Source organism: Sturnira hondurensis, unplaced genomic scaffold, assembly GCF_014824575.4.
Source record: "Sturnira hondurensis isolate 20B ecotype Veracruz unplaced genomic scaffold, ASM1482457v3 Scaffold0024805, whole genome shotgun sequence".
Taxonomy (NCBI): domain Eukaryota; kingdom Metazoa; phylum Chordata; class Mammalia; order Chiroptera; family Phyllostomidae; genus Sturnira; species Sturnira hondurensis.
The window spans coordinates 5,696,112-5,715,380 of NW_028097436.1; the positions used below are offsets into that span (position 1 = coordinate 5,696,112).

At 34.4% G+C, this 19,269-nt stretch overlaps 1 protein-coding gene across 4 annotated transcripts in view; it reads left to right on the top strand.

The window, feature by feature from the left end:
* TDRD3 (tudor domain containing 3) overlaps window positions 1-19,269 on the top strand; it is a 184,473-nt gene that overhangs the window by 135,829 nt on the left and 29,375 nt on the right. For all 4 annotated transcript variants that reach the window (XM_037038695.1, XM_037038694.1, XM_037038696.1 and 1 more), the window contains exons 11-12: window positions 869-1,719; window positions 9,381-9,506. In XM_037038695.1, coding sequence (XP_036894590.1) covers window positions 869-1,719; window positions 9,381-9,506 — 977 coding nt within the window. The remainder of the gene's footprint in view (window positions 1-868; window positions 1,720-9,380; window positions 9,507-19,269) is intronic.

A 19,269-nucleotide genomic window follows, 5' to 3' on the forward strand; every position in this document is an offset into this window, starting at 1 on the left:
CAAAGGGAAGTAAGACATGTATACCAAAGATCAATCAGTATGTTTCATAATAATGTTATAGACCTGTTGTGTGAAATAATAGAGGAAGAAAAGTATAAATGGCATGGTACCAATTGAATAGAATAAAAATCACTCTGTGAAATACAGTCATTAAGTTATCTATGAATATATATTTACCATGTTACTAGTTTTAATATCTAGCTGGATATTTCTTGCACTATTGTGCCTAATCATATTTTTGACAATTTTCTGTATTTCCAAGTAGTACCTGCTTTTAATTACTTTGATATGTTAAGAAAACTATTCATTCTTCTTTATAGTGGGATATCTATTTGTGATCCAAACACTTAGCAGTTCCAGATTTAGAAAGATTTGAGAAATAGCATTTTTGTAAAGGTTAGAATTCAGCTGACAATAATAGCTATACTCTCCTAAATTGGAGTAGAATTCAGAAAGAAGTTGAGCAATGGTTATAAACTCGTGCAGGTTTATAGCAGCTTCACAGTAAGCAGTTAGCAGTTCTATTTCAGTAATGTCTTGGGAAATGAATTATTGAGACTGAATATATAGGTAGCTATAAGAATGCAAACATTCCATGGCAAAGACAAATTGCTTTTAAATTATCCACAAGTTTTTCATGGTTCATACATATCATTATTTTACTTCACTAATGTGGCTGACTTGAGAAACTATACATTAGAAATATATGACTCTGAGGAAGCAGAAAGGAATGAGAAACATGAGGAAGGAAGATAGTAAAAGATTAAAATAGGAGTTTGATAATTTTGTATTAATGTCCTAATTGTTAGGCATTTTAAACTAAGTATTGAGAGTCATCATTTTAATATGCATATGATTTACTTTTCAGAACCTAAATCACAACCGCAGCAGCTTCATCAGGGACAACATCGATTGCTAAATACTGAGCAAAATGGACTAAAAGATAATCAATCAAGATATCTTCCTCGAAGTGATACCAGACAGCCAAGAAATGAAAAACCTCCTCGTTTTCAAAGAGATACCCAAAGTTCAAAGTCAGTTTTAGAAGGCAGTGGATTACCTAGAAATAGGGGTACTGAAAGACCAAGTACTTCTTCAGGATCTGAAGTTTGGGCTGAAGAGAGAATCAGATGTGATAGACCATATTCTAGATATGATAGAACTAAAGACATTTCATACCCTTTAAGTTCTCAGCAGCATGATGGTGCTTTTAAAAAAAGGGATAACTCTATGCAAAGCAGATCAGGAAGAGGTCCATCCTATGCAGAGGCAAAAGAAAGTCCACTTCCTCAAGAATCCATAGATTATAATAATCAAAAACGTGGGAAGAGAGAAAACCAAACAGCAGCAAATCCTGATTATTTTTATGACAGGAAACCACGAACAATAAATAATGAAGCTTTCAGTGGTATAAAAATTGAAAAACATTTTAATGTAAATACTGATTACCAGAATCCTGTCCGAACTAATAGTTTCATTGGTATTCCAAATGGAGAGATGGAAGTACCACTGAAGGGAAGACGAGTAGGACCCATTAAGCCAGCAGGACCCATCACAGCTGCACCCTATGATGATAAAACATTTTACAATAGTGGGCCCAAAAGAAGATCTGGGCCAATTAAGCCAGAAAAAGTACTAGAATCATCTATTCCTATAGAGTATGCAAAACTGTGGAAACCTGGAGATGAATGTTTTGCACTTTATTGGGAAGACAATAAGGTACGCATGTTATAATGGTATTATATAGTGATATTACTAACTGTAACAAACCATTGCTTTGGGACTGGGAATTTTGTTCAACGTTTGTACCTGTTTAAAGTCTTTAAACATTTATAAGTATGTGATTTGTAAAAGAGGGAAACACAATGCTTACTGTTTTTTATGGATGATTAGGGAGAATCGATCCCATAAGATTTGGTTAGGTTAGGTTTGATTTTAGCTTATGCATCAGAATAGTATTGTAAAACTGGTTAAGTGAAGTTGGTAAGTGATTTCACTTACCATCCACTGAATTGTTAATGTTTGCTTTTCTTTCTAGTGAAATTATACTAATTCACAAGGAAGAGTATCAGTTGAGTGGCACAGAGTTAAATTCTGCAGATTTCATCTACATTAAAGACAATTTACACAGACTACTTTTTAAAAAAAATAAGAGAAATGTTCATTATTTAGCTAATAATAGATAATTTAATAATTATTAAACCAATAATTTAAACATTCTTTTGTTATACATGATATGCTGGCTAAAAGGAAAAGAGGGAAATTGAGGAGAAAAGGAAAGGGAAAGATAGAAGGTGAGATCAACAAGGAATACAGTGGGTCAGATAAAAGAGCTTGCTGAGGGAGAGAAGACCAACACAGAACAGGCCAGAGGGATGAGGACACAGGGATTCTCTGAGAGAAATGCCTTTCTTTGCACATGTTTACTTTCTGCCCAACATTTTCTACCAATTACTCTTCTCATCTGTAAGGGCTGGACTCAAAAATCACTTCCTAAAAGAAGCCTTCCTTAACCTGCCCTCTTCTTCCTCCTGCATTATTATCTTTCTCAATTGGTGCCTTATTCATTTTCTAAAAGTTATCAGGATTTGTAAGTATTTTTTATTTCTTTTTTCTTCAAGAAATTTTTTTATTGTTGTTCAAGTACAGTTGTCTCCATTTCCCCACCACCACTCCCTCCCACTCCAGCCATCCCCACCTCCCACATGATTCCACTCCCCCTTGGTTTTGTCCATGTGTCCTTTATAGATGTTCCTGAGAACCCTTTCCTCTCCCCTCCCATTTGCCCTCTGCTTACTGTCAGTTTGTTCTAAATTCAGTGTCTCTTTTTATATTTTGCTTGCTCGTTTGTTTTCTTAATTAGGTTCCACTTAAACATAAGATCATATGGTATTTGTCTTTCACCACCTGGCTTATTTCACTTAGCATAATGCTCTCCAATTCTGTTCATGCTGTCACAAAGGGTGGGAGCTTCTTCTTTCTGCTGCATAGTGTTCCATTGTATAAATGTACCATAGTTTTTTGATCCATTCATTTGTGGATGGGCACTTAGGTTGCTTCCAGCACTTGGCTATTGTAAATTGTGCTGCTATGAACATAGAGGTGCATAAGTTCTTTTGGTGTTTCAGGGTTCTTAGGATATAATCCTAGCAGTGGAATTTTTGGGTCAAAAGGCAGTTCTATTTTAGTTTTCTGAGGAAGTTTCATACTGTTTTCCACAGTGACTGCACCAGTTTGCATTTCTACCAGCAGTGCACTAGGGTTCCCTTTTTTCCACATCCTCTCCAACAATTCATGTTTGTTGATTTGTTTATGATGGCCATTCTCACCAATGTGAAGTGATTGAATAGAAGTGGTGAAAGTGGACATCCTTGTCTGATGCCTGATCTTAGTGGGAAAGCTTTTAGTTTTTACACATTGAGCAAGATGTTGGCTGTAGGTCTCTTGTATATAGCCTTTATTATGTTGAGGAATGCTCCCTCTGGTCCCACTTGCTGAGTGTTTTTATCATAAATGGATGCTGTACCTTATCAAATGCTTTTCCATATCTATCAATACGGCCTTGTGATTTTTGTCTTTCTTTATGTTTATGTTCTGTTTTACATTTATTGATTTGTGAATATTGTACCATCCCTATATCCCTGAGATGAATCCCAGTTGATCACGGTGTATGATCTTAATGCTTTGTTGGATGTGGTTTGCCAGTATTTTGTTGAGGATTTTATAGGGTGTGTTCATCAGCAATATTGGCCTGTAGTTTTCTTTCTTTATAATATCTTTATCTGGTTTTGGGATTAGGATGATGCTGGCTTTATAAAAAGACTTGAGGAGTCTTCTGTCTTCTTGGATTTTTTGGAATAGTCTGTGAAGGGTTAGCTTTTCCTTAAGGTTTTTACAAAACCTTAAGGGTTTTGTAAAATTCTCTTGTGAAACTGTTTGGTCCAGGGGTTTTGTGTGCCAGGAGTTTTTTGATTACTGCTTCGATTGTGTCAGCTGTTATTGGTCTGTTCAGGTTTTCTGTTTCTTCATTCATTTAGAGGAGCGCATAGGCAGGAAAATCGCAGATATTCCATGCAGCAGTATTTTCACCAATATGTCCCCTAGAGCAAGGGACATAAGTGAAGAATAAACAAATGGGATATCATCAAAATAAAAATCATCTGCAGGGGTAAAGAAAACAGCGTTAAAATGAAAGGGGAACCAACCATATGGGAAAATGTATTTGCCAATGATAACTCAGACAAGGGTTTGACCTCCAAAATATCTAAAGAACTCACACGACTCCACTCCAGGAAGACAGACAGCCCAATTAAAAAGTGGGCAAAGGACCTGACCAGACACTTCCCCACGGACATACAGGGGGCCCAGAGACATGAAAAGATGCTCAGCATTACTAGCTATCAAGGAGAAGCAAAGTATTTTTTTTTTTATTTTGATTCCTGGATTCATAGCTCTCCCCTACCATACTTTTAAGTTTATTAAAGACAGGATTATGTCTGTTTAGTTTTCATCTGCAGCCCTTCTTTTCCCACGGTGTAGGGACTTAATAATTATTTTGGACCCTGTTCATTAGTTAATTTTGAGGGAGCAGTTATATAAGAAAAAAGTAGTGTGGTTAGGGGACTGGAGATACCAGCAAGATAATAAAAGCAGATGTAAAGGAGTTACAGTGACAAGAGACCTAGATAGATGTGAGGATCAGATAAAAGAAAAAATATTTGTGGTAAATATTTCATAAGTAAAGTAGTTTCTATTGATAAAGTTAGAATGTGTCCAAAAGAGTGTGTGTTGTGACTAAAAGAAATGGTGGAAGCAGAGTTAACTGAAAATTTCAAGGAATTGAAATTCAGGCCAGGAAATGTGGGTGGGTGTTCTAAAGAGATGCTGTAGGCCTTGGGATCAAGAACCAGGCCCCATAATGTTCAGTGGATAATGAGGCATCAGCTGAATGGTAGGTGTTGTTACCTGTTGATATCAGCAGGGGCGGGGGGACAGATGGTATAACTAAGTGGCATAGTCTTAAGGCGTTTATATACATGGGGGATAATACTCCTCTAGTAGCAGCATCTATTGCCTAGTTTTTATTCAAGGGTAAAAGGAGGGGCAGAGATAGCACTGGTTGTGTTTTTTCTTTTTTTCCAGAAAAGCAAAGCCTTGCCAGAAATATCAACAGGCAATCTCATTAGTTGGAACTGATGAAATTAGTTGGAACTATTTTACATGGCTACTTCCTGGCTAATAGGAAGGCCTGGAAAGCAAGTACTGGTTAGACTATTACTCTTTCAACTCAAACTACTCACTTTCCAAAAAAAGAACTATTTGATTTGGGTAATAAGGGATTGCTTATGTTTACCTGTTTCTCACTCATGATTTGTAGAGCTAAGTGTCTGCCATAGAGTGGACTTTGTGTCAGATGCTTCTGTGAAAGGTTGATTAGGATGAAAATGAAAAAACATTTTTTTCCATATTGGACAGTATGGGATTGTTGGTGACTTTGACGAGCAGAAGAGGTAAGTGATTGGAGTTCAGGTCTGATAATGTTTAAAAGGCTTGGTCAACCACTGAGACTGTCCATTAAAATCTCATAAAGGTCATGCTCTCGTAGTAAGTGCGAACTACAAAGAAGGCATTACAAACTCTAAGACCAACCTTTATAAGATCAAGGATATCTGCTTGTACTCTGTCTGCCTGTCCAAAGAAAATATAATCCTCTTTTAGGGAAAAAAATACATTTTCTAGAACCTTTTCAATATTTTATCTGCAATGTCTGGCATCTTATAAAAAATTATGAGGCATGGTTTAAGAGAGAAGGAATATGATTGAACAGAAACAAAACAACAGAGAAAAATAAAAGACCTACAGATGTGGAGATGTTAGACTTAGCAGACACGTGCTTCAACAAACACTGAGCACTCGATAAACCGTGACTGAGTAGCTGCTAAGTGGCTGCGTGTCTGGGACCGACCAGCTCATGTGGGCTGGGTTATTGCCCATATGCCTTCAACTGCCCAATGAAGTTGTTAATACAACTTTACTTTTAATTGTCTCAGAAAACTCTATAATACTGAATTTATCCATTGCCGCTACTGAATATATTCAAAATAATGTCATATACCTTCTGAAAGACCGTTTCTAATAATTCCCAAAATTCTTTGCACTTTTAAGAGTATTATTAGAATGATTGGATGAGCTTCTAAGGTCACTACTTTGGTTTTAATTGGATTTATATTTTTAGTTTAGAGTGAGGGACCATGGACACTAGATAGATTAAACAATGAGATAAACAATTAAACAATGAGATAAACAGTATTCATCCCCTGAAAGAGATGAGATTAATTATCTTCTGAAGCCTCCTAATTTAAGAAATAGCTTTTAAATATCTTGTCAAGAATAAGCAACTTTCTGGCCTGGCTAGTATGGCTCAGTGGATTAGTTGCTGACCTGCAAACCAAAGGGTCACTAGTTTGATTCCCAGTCAGGGCACATGCCTGGATTTTGGGCCAGGTTCCCAGTAGAGGGTGCACAAGAGGCAACCACACATAGATGTTTCTTTCCCTCTCTTTCTCTCTTCCTTCTCCTCTATCTAAAAATAAATAAATATAATCTTTTAAAAAAAAAGAATAGGCAAGTTCTAATTTTCTAGTCAAGTGACCAGGTTGTGAAGATTTAAGAAAAAGCAGTGGCTATAACTCATTAAGAAATCATAATCTTAATTGAATTATAATGATGTTTTGGAGCTGATTAATCAATTAGTATAGTCTGTCATTTAAAAGATTCTTCCCAATATCTTGCCTTCTCTCAGGCTTTGTTTCCATTGAAGGATTTGAGAACTTGGAACAGTTCTTTCTCTAGACTGCCCGGAGTAGTTCAGGTCTTTCTGCCCACTCAACCGGAATGCTCTAACACCCTCCGAACCGGTCTCCTTGCCTTAAACCTTATTCCTTTCAAACTTGTCCTTGAAACTGCCACCACTGTGCTCCTGGACTTAGACCATGTCATTTTTCCTAGGTAAAATCTTGTACTTGTACAATAAATACAGATTTTAACATGCACGCAGAGCCTCAGTCAGTTGGCTGTAACTTTTTTGTCCTGTCTAATTTTCTACTGATTGACAGTCTCACCTCATGCCATAATTAATTTTAAATTCTTTGTAGTTTCCTGCACTGATTTTCTTGTTTTATGTCTCTGTAACATTCCCTGGAACAAACTCCCTTCTCAGTTCTTTATTTGACTAAAGTCTTTTCACCCCTAAAGACTATATACCAATTTTCATCTGCCCCCGGAAGCTCTTCCCAAACACCTCAGCCTTATCATATACCTAATCACTACACCTTTAGTACAGTGCTTTCCACATTATATAGTAGCCATTTTTTTTTTTATTTTTAGAGAGAAAGGGAGGGAGAAAGAGAGGGATAGAAACATCAGTGTGTGGTTGCCTCTCACATGCCCCCTACTGGGGACCAGGTCTGCAACCCAAGCATGTGCCCTGACTGGGAATTGAACTGGCGACCCTTCAGTTTGTAGGCTGCCGCCACTCAATCTACTGAGGCACACCAGCCAGGGCTAGAAGTCATTTTGCACATGAGTTGTCTTTATGAAAGTGTAAGTTCTAAAAAGATGTCAACTTGTTTGTTTTCCTAGGATATATTATGACTCATTGTTTGTTGAACTTATCTAAACGGACATAATTGTCTGAGAAGCTTACAATTAAAGCATAGGTCCAAAATTCATTAATTCACAAAACACAAAAGTGTGATGTTAAAGAAATAAAGGAGGGATGCAGAGATGTGAATGAATTGGAAAATTTCAGGATGATGTCTCTAAACTTCCTAGTATCCAGACCTGGAAAAAAACACATGGATTAACTTAATAACCTTTGTAGTAAGAAGTTTACTAATTAATCAGTAAAAACAGATTTTTTTTCCTGGTACATCCAGGGTAACATATTTTAGAGGGATACGGAGAATAAGACTTTCTGTTGCATTTAGCATTTTCTGGTTCTAATGAGTCTATTAGGAGATACTGTTGGAGTGGATAGTATTAGAGTAGAGTCTCCGACTAACCTAGTTAAAGAAATAATTCCTTAAGAGGAAGCAGTTTTTTATTTCTATTTTGTGTTCACTAAGCAATGTTCCGACCTACAGTTTAGGTCCTGAATGGGTTGGCCCATAGTGGAGCAGTTCTCCAGTTAGTTGACCTACTCCTAGTTACTTTAACAAATAAGTTTTAAAATTGTACTTGTAATGTGAATCAGTTCCTTGTGGGTTTAACACTAACAAAGTCAAGTAAAACTGGGTAAACTGATACAATAAAAAATGTCCAATCCTGCAGTGACTCAAATCCAGTGACTCCTAGATATGAATAATGTGCTTACTTCATACCTGACATCCTTATTTCACCTAAGCTGCCTGTGGCGACAGTGGCAAAGAGCCTTTTTCTTTGTATTTATTTTTACCATATATTTCTTTTTAAAATAAATTGTTTCCTAAGTATATATTCTGATTAATACGTAAGAATTGTCTTATCAGGGTTAGTCAGAAGACTTCAGTGGCTAACAACAAAATATAACACTAGTCCTTTATACATCCACCAGTCTGTGAACATTCTTCTCCACTGAGCTTTGAGCAGTGTCCTGAATTACTGCTACTTACTGCTCAGTGTATGTCAGAACTCATATGGATAAGATAATTTATCTCTTTTTTTTAGCTAATTCATGATTATTAAAGGTAAGTTTTCTTTCTTAAATATATTATTCTCTTAAAGTTTGTTTCTTTAAAATATTGCACATGTCAATGTTGCAAAGAATAAGTCTTAAAATTTTCATCACAAGAGAAAAATTCTTTAGCTATGGTGATGAACATTAAAATTATTGTGATCACATGCTGAGCCCTGTCCAGGTCTCCCCAACTGGACTCTGCCCTGTGGGGGGTGGGGCTGGAGAGCAAAGAGCAGGGTTGCTTTCTGGTATGGGAAGCAACACCCCTCTAGCTTTTCTTTGGGTGGCAAGACTTCCAAGGCCTGAGGCAACTCTGCCTTCCCCTTTCTCTTCCTGCAATGGCTTTCTGCCTTTTACATAGCACGAACTATTGTTCAGATATCTGCAGCCCAGTATAAAAATAATAATAATAAATAAAAATAAAATAAAATTATTGTGATCATTTTACACATTTACATATCAAACCACTATGTTGTACATCTAAAACTAATATAATGTTCTCTGTCAGTTTTATGTCAAAATGGTAATTAATCTTAAAAAAGAACTAAACTTTTGAAAAAATGACACATTCTAACACTTCCATTATTTACATTTCCATCAAATATTCCCCTTTGTAGTAGGCAGTGTCGATTGTCCTATTTAAAACTCCTTTTTGTCTCCTCAGTTTTACCGAGCAGAAGTTGAAGCTCTCCATTCTTCAGGGATGACCGCGGTAGTTAAATTCATCGATTATGGAAACTATGAAGAGGTGCTACTAAGCAACATCAAGCCCATTCAAACAGAGGCATGGGTACGTGATCCAAACTCTGTACATAGGCATAAGCTATTTTGAAGAAAATACATAGCTCTGAAAGATTAGTCATAGTAATACAAAATTTTCCAGTGGAAAAATATTTTAAATTTGCTTAAGACTGGTCATCCTTAAAGTAAGATTTTAATTTAATAATTTCATTGGACTACAATAAAAATGAAAGCATCGGAATTACTTTTCCTGTATAATGCTTTTGTTATATTATGCTTTGGAAATAGGTGCCCTTATTTATATGTTTGCCAAAAATTTGTATGTGTAAAATTAGTTTTTATGGGTATTTTGTTACTTTAAATTTGACTGGATTCTGTCCAGCAGTTGTCAAATTTAAATCTCTGTTGGATACATGTATATTCTTTATTTTAGTTACATGTAAAATTAAGAAAAACACTTCAAAGTGTATGTGAATTCACACTGCATGTACTACACGCATATTTATATATGTATATGTACAGATTAACTATAAATGTTTAATAATTATTTGATTATTTTTATGCCAAATGTTATGTTGAAGCTATGAGCCAATTTTGACGATATAATTTAGAATGTACTGGTTTCATGGAGTCCATTTTATTCAGGATTTATGTGACTTGATAATAGATTCTCAACTACATTTCATCCAAAACAGGAAGACGAAGCAAATTAAAATTAGTTTGGTCAATCAATGTTTCTCTCCCTTTCTCCCTCCCTTACTCTCTTTAAGGAAAAAAAAAGGGGGGGGGAATGAAGCCCTGACCCATGTGGCTCAGTTGGTTGAGCATCGTTTCACAAAGCAAAAGGTCCCTGGTTTCATTTCCAGTCAGGGTACATGCCTAGGTTGCAGGTTCGGTCCCCAGATGGGTTGCGTATGAGAGGCAACAGATGGGTGTTTCTCTTTCACATCAATGTTTGTCTCCCTTTCTTTGTCCCTCCCTTCCCCTTGCTCTGAAAAAAAAAAGTTTGGTATCTTTTAAAATGGTCTTTCTCCAATCAGTAGGTAGCTGTTAATACACTTGTCATTAGAAGCCTAATCTGTAGCTATTTCCATAAAATATTAAAGTGTACTAGAAAATTTTATCATCTAGACAGTAATTTCATCACTGAAGCATAAACATTTTCTCTTTAACTGCTTTTAGTTTATTTTAATTTTGATTTTTTACATTTTTCTGTCATGACTTCAGTGTCATGCCCCAGCCCCCAAAAGATAAACAACAAAAAACCTTGTAGCTATAATAACATTTTGGACCATGGATCTTGATTCTTTATATTTTTATTCTAGAAAAACTATTATTTCCTAGATAATTTATCACTATATCACTAATATCACTAACGGTTTTCTGTAAGTTACCTATTTTTTTCCTAAAAGCCTGAAGAAATATCATCAATATCTAACTTAACATCTTTTCTCTTGAGAAACTTGCTGTGCCTGAATTTTTGCCCTTTAGATTCCCACATGATGGCTATTTGCATTTTTTTCTATTAATACTTACATCCTAATCTGTTTTTATAGTATAAGTAATTATTTATTGAGTCTGTATTTCTAGGAGTTCAGTCCTGGTTTACTCCTTGTCATGTGCTTCCAAATGTTTTTAGCCATTCCCGTCAGCGGTTAAAATAGAATTTTCATGTTTAGTTTTCTCTTTATTCTTTAGAGATTTAATAAGAGAGTAATTATATTCTTTTCTCCTTAAAGAGAAATTTGTTTTCTTCATTTCTTCTCTACTTCCTTTATCTGTTCCAGGGTGGCCGTAGGTGAGGAGCACCTCTGTTGTTCCTCACTGTAGCTCTTCCATTCAAAAGGTGTTTGGTACTGAAGTGATGATTTTCTTTCCACAGTCAGTGACTTTTCCTCTCTGTCCTTCCCCCCATCCTCATAATCCTTACTGCTTTTCCATTGGTTTTAGATCTGTCTAAACTCAGCTGGACAATAACTTTATCAGATGTCACAGCCCATGTAGGGATTTGATCTGAACCACTGCAATATATTCATAATCTTCCTACCCCTTTGTGAATGCTCACATGTGCATTGTGCTATTTTTTTTTACATATTTACTTTTTCTATAGTCAACTTAAAAATCTTCCAAGTCTTTTTAATCTTTTAAAAATCTTATTAGATGCTTGAAATATTTTTCAGGAAGGTTGATGCAGGATAGACTCACTAAGACTTTTGGAGATCCTGGTATTTCTTTCTCCTACTTACAAATAATCAAGTGATTGCCTATGTTTTATAATTTCACATAAATTAAAATAACAAAATTTTGGGGTCATGAACATCATTATTGAGGATAAGATTGTCCTTTATTCCTTATCTGCATGTATAACGGACTTAGTTGTAGAAGCATCTTCTTCTTGATGTATAGAAGCCACCAGCTTAATGTAGCTTCACCCATGTCCATTAAAAAAAAAAATACCTAAAAAGCCCCTAAGGAAAAGTCTATGCAGCTGTCAGTATATTTAATGTAGAGTTAGTGTAGAATTCTCTTAGCCTCTGAGAGTGTTAATGTTTGGGTGTGTGAGCACTTCTTCTTTGTGTGACTGGGGGACTGTAACAGGTTTGAAGTTAGTCAAAAACAAAACATTTACTATATCAATAAGGAGGTAGCTCCAACTGGTAAGTTATACTAGAAAAATTAAAGGGCTGTAAAGGTGCAGTGAAGTTGTTAGAAGCCTTAGGACAATTATTTACTCACACTACAGATTGTGTATTTTTTTTCATTTTAGCTCTTGCGCTATATATATATGTATTATGATTTTTCATTTTAAAATGATATTGTATATTTTATTAAGGATTATATTTGTTATTGGCACAAGATTTTGGAAAACCTCTTGTTTTCCTAAATGTAGCAATGATCGTGTATTGAAGACTTTTTTAGTAGTTTGTGGAAAAACCCCAAAATCCTATATGTAAGCCAAAAGCCTTTATAGAAATCAGTTGCCTGTTTTGTGTCTTAAAGGTGTAAGGATAAATCATTAAATAAAAAGCATGAAATACTAAGATACTCAGCGACTAAGTTAATAGTCTTTTATATGGAATATTAAAATAAAAATTTAGTTAACAGTTTAAATCTGAGTATCAATATTTTCTATGAAGTTTAGGAATTATTTGCCTTAATTTTGTCTGTATATAAAATATCTATTTTCCTTTTCTATCTGGATGTACCCTTTTATTTCCAGACATGCTCACTCAGTGATGATATTTTAGATGGCAAAAATTTCTATTCTCATTCTGATTAAATACTTTATTTCCTCTAAAATAATTTACTAAACTTTGTGGTAAGTTACTTTTTATTTTTTTTCTATCTAGATTTCACCTGGTTCTTTTAGCTATCATAAAATATTCTGTCTTAAATTTAGGGTCTTTATTATAGTGAACTCTAATTATCACATGTGAGTTTCATAGCTCATTCTGAACTGGATAAATGCCCTAATTGTTTTTCAAAGGTCTTTAAACATTGTAGAATTTTCCTTATTTTATTAAAGTAGCTGAAGCACTAGGAGTCTCTGTAAAATTATATAGGGAGAAAACTTTACTGTGTATTATTTTATATTTCTGACTACTGTATGAGAAAACATTGGGAGCAAAGAAAACCTGCTATTTATGTTCCCTACAGTCCCCTTCCAAATTGGTTTCTCTTAACTCTAAAACCTATACCAGAAATGCAGTAAAAAGACACCGTGGGCAATTTGGAATTACTGTAAACCTGCTGGTGCTGCTGCTCAGACAAAGCTTTTGTGTTTTTGGTGTGGTGTTGCTTCTGAATTGCTTTTCTAAACCTGAAAAACACACTGTCAAGTCCTGATTCTCCAAGTACATTTATGACTTGAGTTCCTTTGAGACTTTTATGCCCTAAGAAATGTTGTAGAACATGCTAGTTTCTAAATGTTCTTTTCAAAATTTCATGGTATTTGCTTCTTGGTATCAGGAAATGATTATTGTTTGCTGTTGTTTCAACTAGAAAAAATATTACTGTATAGAAAATGGTAGTTCTAAGACCTTAACATACACATTATGGACAGTAATTCTGGAAAGTAACAGATGATTGTTATCGTCCCGATGATTATCCTGTTTTTCTGTAAAGTACTCATTTATTCAACAAATACTCATTTCACATCTGTTAGGTGTCAGGCCCTGTTCTCGGTCAGGCATGCATGTTTGTAGATAAAACCCCAAATTTCCTCCCCCTGCAGGAAGTTTGAAGAAAGTTCCAGTTCCAGTTATGTGAAACAAACTTAAATATCTCATTGGAGTCTTTATTCATACTATTTGAAGCTTTAAAACAGAATAGAAATGGTGAAAATCTTGTTTACTGAAGTTTTAATTTAAATAACGTTTATAGGTCTTTCCACCACAGTTTAAAGATAAAATTAATATGAAAGAAAAAAGTATGACTTAATGAATTTTATCTACTTAAGAAGTTCTTAACTATTTATTTAAACAGTAAAATTTATTTGTAGGATGTTTTAGATTCTGTTTTTTAAAAAAGAATTATAATATGTATATTTCAATTTTGGCATACTTTAAGAAAAGAAATATCAGTCTGGAAGTTTACTTTTGAAGTAACTTTGTACAAAATTTATTTTATAAGGATATCTTAGTAAGCACATTTTGGAAGTTACCTTTTCAAATTCAATTATGGTTCATAAAAATCCATAAACTGTTCTACCACTAATAAAATATTTTAAAAGAAACATGTAATCAAAATAAACCATAACTTATTTACTGAGGAAGGACACTGAGAGTTGTGAAACAGAAATTAATGAATTAAAATGCATCCTAGATGTATTGCAACCATACTTTTAATCACATAGTGAAAATGTTGGGCTGTCTTTATTTGTATTTGATATTCAAAGAAAATAATAGGTATTGAAAAAGGACAATCATTTTAGAAACCATAACTTCATAGGAAAATTAGAATTATGTAGCAGTGAGGTTCGGCCAATTAGTACCTAGTAAAAAGTCCAGGTACCTATTTTAGAAGGATTTTCATTCTTTGCTGATAAATTCCCATTAATAAATTAATTAGTGGGTATAATTTGCCATACTTAAATTTCTACATTGAAAACATAATGTGATTAAGGTTACTAAAATACATTTCTTCTACCATACATATTTGGGGAAACTTCCCTTTCAAAGATGGCCACATGGGCACTGTTGATTTTGTTTTGCAGCAAACAGAGTAAATAAAAATGAAACTGCGCAGTTAGTTGAGCTCCATTTAAAACATAATTTTTAAACCTTGAGCAGTGGAATTGTGAGGCTTTTATGCAATATCTTTTAGCTTCATTTTAATAAAGTTTGGTTGTATTTGATGTGGTTTATTTATTTCTTCATCTATTCCCCAGGCTTTCCCAATCCCCACAGCAGGTTGTGGATTGTACTAAAAGGCTTTCCTGGTGGGAGGAAAGCTGCTGACACAGAGGGAGAAGTGGTAGTTCATTAATGCACACCATATACAGAGAGGTGTCACCTTAGATTCTGCCCGTTTCTACCTCCTGAAGCCCAAATTTAGTTTGCGATAACTAAATGTAACAGATAATTACCAAAATATTGAGATCTAGTTTTGATCTGGCTACATTATTCAATAGAGACATTTTATTTCACCATTTCAGTTAATAAGAAGAAAGCAATATGCTATGTTAGGACCTGTAGAAAAGTACTGTTTGAATTTCATTATCTGATAACAATATATTGTAATCTATTCAGAGGAAATGTATATAGAAATATCTTTAAAAGATTTCTGGATAATCTTAGTTTTCCTTTATTGAACAGTGAAAGTACAGATTAGATTATTATTTCATCATCCTTTTCTTCTGAAGGTGAAAAAACTCCCAAAGTGAAATAACATAGCAGGGTATTAGCTAAGATGTGCTTTCTTTTAAAGTTATTTTAATGATGACTCAGTTTTGTTTCTAACTTTAATTACAGTTTATGAAAACAATTTAAGCCTTAAATTATTTAGTATGAAGTCCCAAGTTAGCATAACTGAAAAATCACAGCATTCTTGTTTTGTAGACATGAATAATGCCAGTGGACATCATGTTAATCTTTTATCTTCTGAGCCACCCTTTTACTAACGGCAGCCTGTAGTATGGACTCCTGAATTATGGTGTTGATTAAGAACTAAAGTCATGGTGCTTTTGATTTTTCTTTCAAAGTAGTTTGAAGGAGGCATGGATGAGATGTAGAGCTAAAGGGGGCTGGGATTGTCAGGCAAGCTTGTACTCCCTGGGACATCTTGATTCAGTAGACCCAAGGTTTGTTCTTTTCTAAGTATAAATTCACTTCACTTACCAGGACTTTTAAAACCGTAATTTCAAACTATGCTGTATTTTACCATTCCTTTGCATATGTATATGCAATAGACTTGCTAATATACTCATTATACAGGAAATAAAGTAGTAAAACAAATGAATCTGAGGAACATTTTCATTTTATTTTATTTCTTTGTTCCCCCCAAAGTTAATCTTATAAATTGAGTTGTGCCTTGACTAGATACTCATGTCAGTATATTTTAAAGATTTTTTATAAATCTGAAGAAGCAGCCTTCTTAAATTACAAAAAAACAAATATACACAACTCTGTTTTAGTTTCGGCCCAGAATGGCTATGAATGTGGCCCAACACAAAATCTTAAATTTAGTGTTTGTGTATTTAATGTGTGGCCCAAGATAACTCTTCTTCTTCCAGTGTGGCCCAGAAATGCCAAAAGGTTAGACACACCTGCGTGGGTGGCATCTTTTGATTTAATGGACTACCTTTCCCACTGATCCTAATCCCTGGACTTTATTGGACCTATGCTATTTGTTCTAGAATCACGTGCACTAGGCTTCAGTATCACACTTCTAGGAAAAGAATGGAGTTGGTCTGTTTCCTTATGAGAAATACTCTGATGTTACAAAACTTCCAGTTCCATTAAACTTGGAAATTATTGGGAAGAGTTTTACACCTTGGCTTGACATAACTCCCTTAGTGGCCTGTCATTGGCTGAGAGCTCCATTCAGAAGGGAAAGGAGGTACTACAACAGTGAGTACATTTTATTTGCCTTAAAACAATACAGTTTATTAAGAGTTAACATAATGCAGAGGTTCCAGTTAAGCAGATTTGACTGTCATAAGAATCATTATTTTTTTTGTACATACTTTTTCATGCCTAGTCCATCTAGCTCAGGGCTTTCTAAAATGTTCTGAGAACATTAGTTATGCTTCATGGTTAAATAAATTTGAAAAATGCTGGGTTAAAAAAATTAAGTACTTTTTGATCACAGGACTTCTTTAAGCCAGAAATAGATTAATATGTATTTTAAATCTCTGAGAGAGAGAGAGAGAGAGAGAGAGAGAGAGATAGTGGATATTGTTTCACAGACTTATTTGTTCAGGGAACTCTTTTTTTTATTTTTCTGTATAGAACTTGTTATGTAGAAAGTCTTTAGAAGATGCTTTGTTTTAGCTTTCTCCTTAACTTCTTTCTAAATTTCAAATGTCCCATCTTTAAAATAGGGTGAAGATTTATCTTTAGAATGTATAGTTTTAGATATTCCAAACTTCTTATTAATAATATAATCAGATATTTTTATTTTATAAGAAGTATATAAAAGTTAATTTTCCCTCAGGCATGTCCCAAGAATCTTTACCTATCTGGGAATAGAGGACAAAATATATTCCTGAAATTGTATGTCCCTTCTGAGAACTTTTGCCATTAGTTATAGTGTTTTGTTACATACAAATAAAATGAAGCTTTTATTTTACATGTGACTATATACAACTCACTAGTCCTTTCATTTTAACCCTGATTCTGGAAACTTTTTAACTTTTAGAAATTGGCTTTTGTGAAGACTCCCATCATAGCTTTTATAATATTGCCGCCTTTTTCTGTAATTCTCACCTCACGCCCACGGGGTATTATTTAGATGTTCCAGCAGTAAGGCGCTTTAGTCGTTTGTGGTTTTGTATTGATTCTTCTTCAATAGTCTAAAGCAAAATCTGAAATCTTTTTTCTTTTGTTAAGCTAGCATTGGCTACTAAATAAAAAGAAAGTGTCAAAGCAAGTTAATTCCACTGGGTGTGTGAGCTTTGTTAAATAAAGAAGAGTACTCCACAAAGACCTGAAATTCTATTTTGTGTCATCATTAGCTCTTTTTCTGCTAGGACAATGTGTTCTGAAGCCTTTCAATGGTATTGTTTTAATTTACTAAAGGCCTTCTAGAGATCAAACTCTTGTATTTAACTGCTCTAGATCTCCTATTTTTATTTTCCTGGTAAAATAACAGACTTGATAATCTCGAATCTAATTCCACAATCTACTTGAGAGTTCTGAAGGGGAAAAAACTCATTTTAAGAAACATGCCCTCTCCAAGCACTTATGAACAAGGGCAGTGTTTGTGATTGGATAATAGCTAGTGTAAGTGCAAAGAAACTGTCTAAATAAGCAGTAGGTAAATGCTATATGTACTGTCTCTTTTAGTGCTTGAGAGAATCTGAATTTTAAGTGAGCACATGAACTGGTTTGGTAGCAGAAGCAGTAGAAGGAGATCAGTAATTGTTTGTTGAATGATTCACATAGTCCAGATGGTAACCTTTAGTATTGATGAGCTCTTCAGACATCAAATTCTAGTTGACAGTTTAATATGATAGTTTTTCAACAAATTTTCTTAGTGCTTTTTGTAACAAAGCTACTTTGGAAAATAGATTGACCTATATACCCAAGGAATTAAAATAATATAGAAGAAAAAGATATATTTTCCTCCTTCTAGAAGCCACCTAATGCATATTAATAAGGCCTCCATCAAACTGCGGTGGTTCTGTTCTGGGAACTGTTGTTGGCATGGTTCCTGACAGAATTTTGTTATGCATGTTAAATGAATGGGATAGAGTGAGGAAAGTAAGTGGAAAAGCCAACATTATGAACTAGTATTAATGTTAACTACCTTTTATTGGCATTTTTGTCTTACCTAAAGAATGCTCATTTTTTCTCCAGATCATCTGATTGGGAAATTAGGGTCAACCCTCTTGGGCATGCTTAATTAACAAAGACCTTGTAATACAAAGTAAGATATTCAAAGCCAGTTTAATTCTGTTTCTGTATGGTTCAAATTCTAAAATTTTTGGACTTGTGATTTTTTTTTTTAATGTCAGTAACCATTTTTGGTACCATATAACAAATGATTTAAGAGAATATAAAGAGCTCTGGCTGGTGTGGCTTAGTGGATTGAGCTCCAGCCTGTGAACGAAAGGGTCACCAGTTCAATTACCAGTCAGGGCACACACCTGGGTTGTGGGCCAGGTCCCCAGTAGGGAGTGTGCAAGAGGCAACTGCACATTGATGTTTCTCTCCCTTTCCTCCCTAGCTTCCCCTCTGTCTAAAAATAAATAAGTAAATAATCTTTAAAAAAGAGAATATAAAGAGCATTTTATTTTGAAAAGATAAGTAAGTAAGGCTTAAATAATGTAGGGAAAACACACTAATATATTTTTTCTTCATAAGGTGATCAGATAATATAAACTTTATTTTTAAGGATCCCTGAATTTGAACATCAGTACCCAAAGAATGTTAGACTTAATTAGATTTTTAAAATACAGAATTGACAACTTAAAGGGAAAAGGGAGACATATCAAAAGCTTGTGAGTATTAGTACTTATTCAAATTTTTTTTTCTGTTCTAGGTAAACCCTTTTTCTTTTCTTTTTTTGTATTCCCCTTCCCTTCTGCTCTTCTTTATCTTTGCAAAAGAGGCTCCTCCTCTTTTTCCTTTTCCTCTTTCATTTAATTT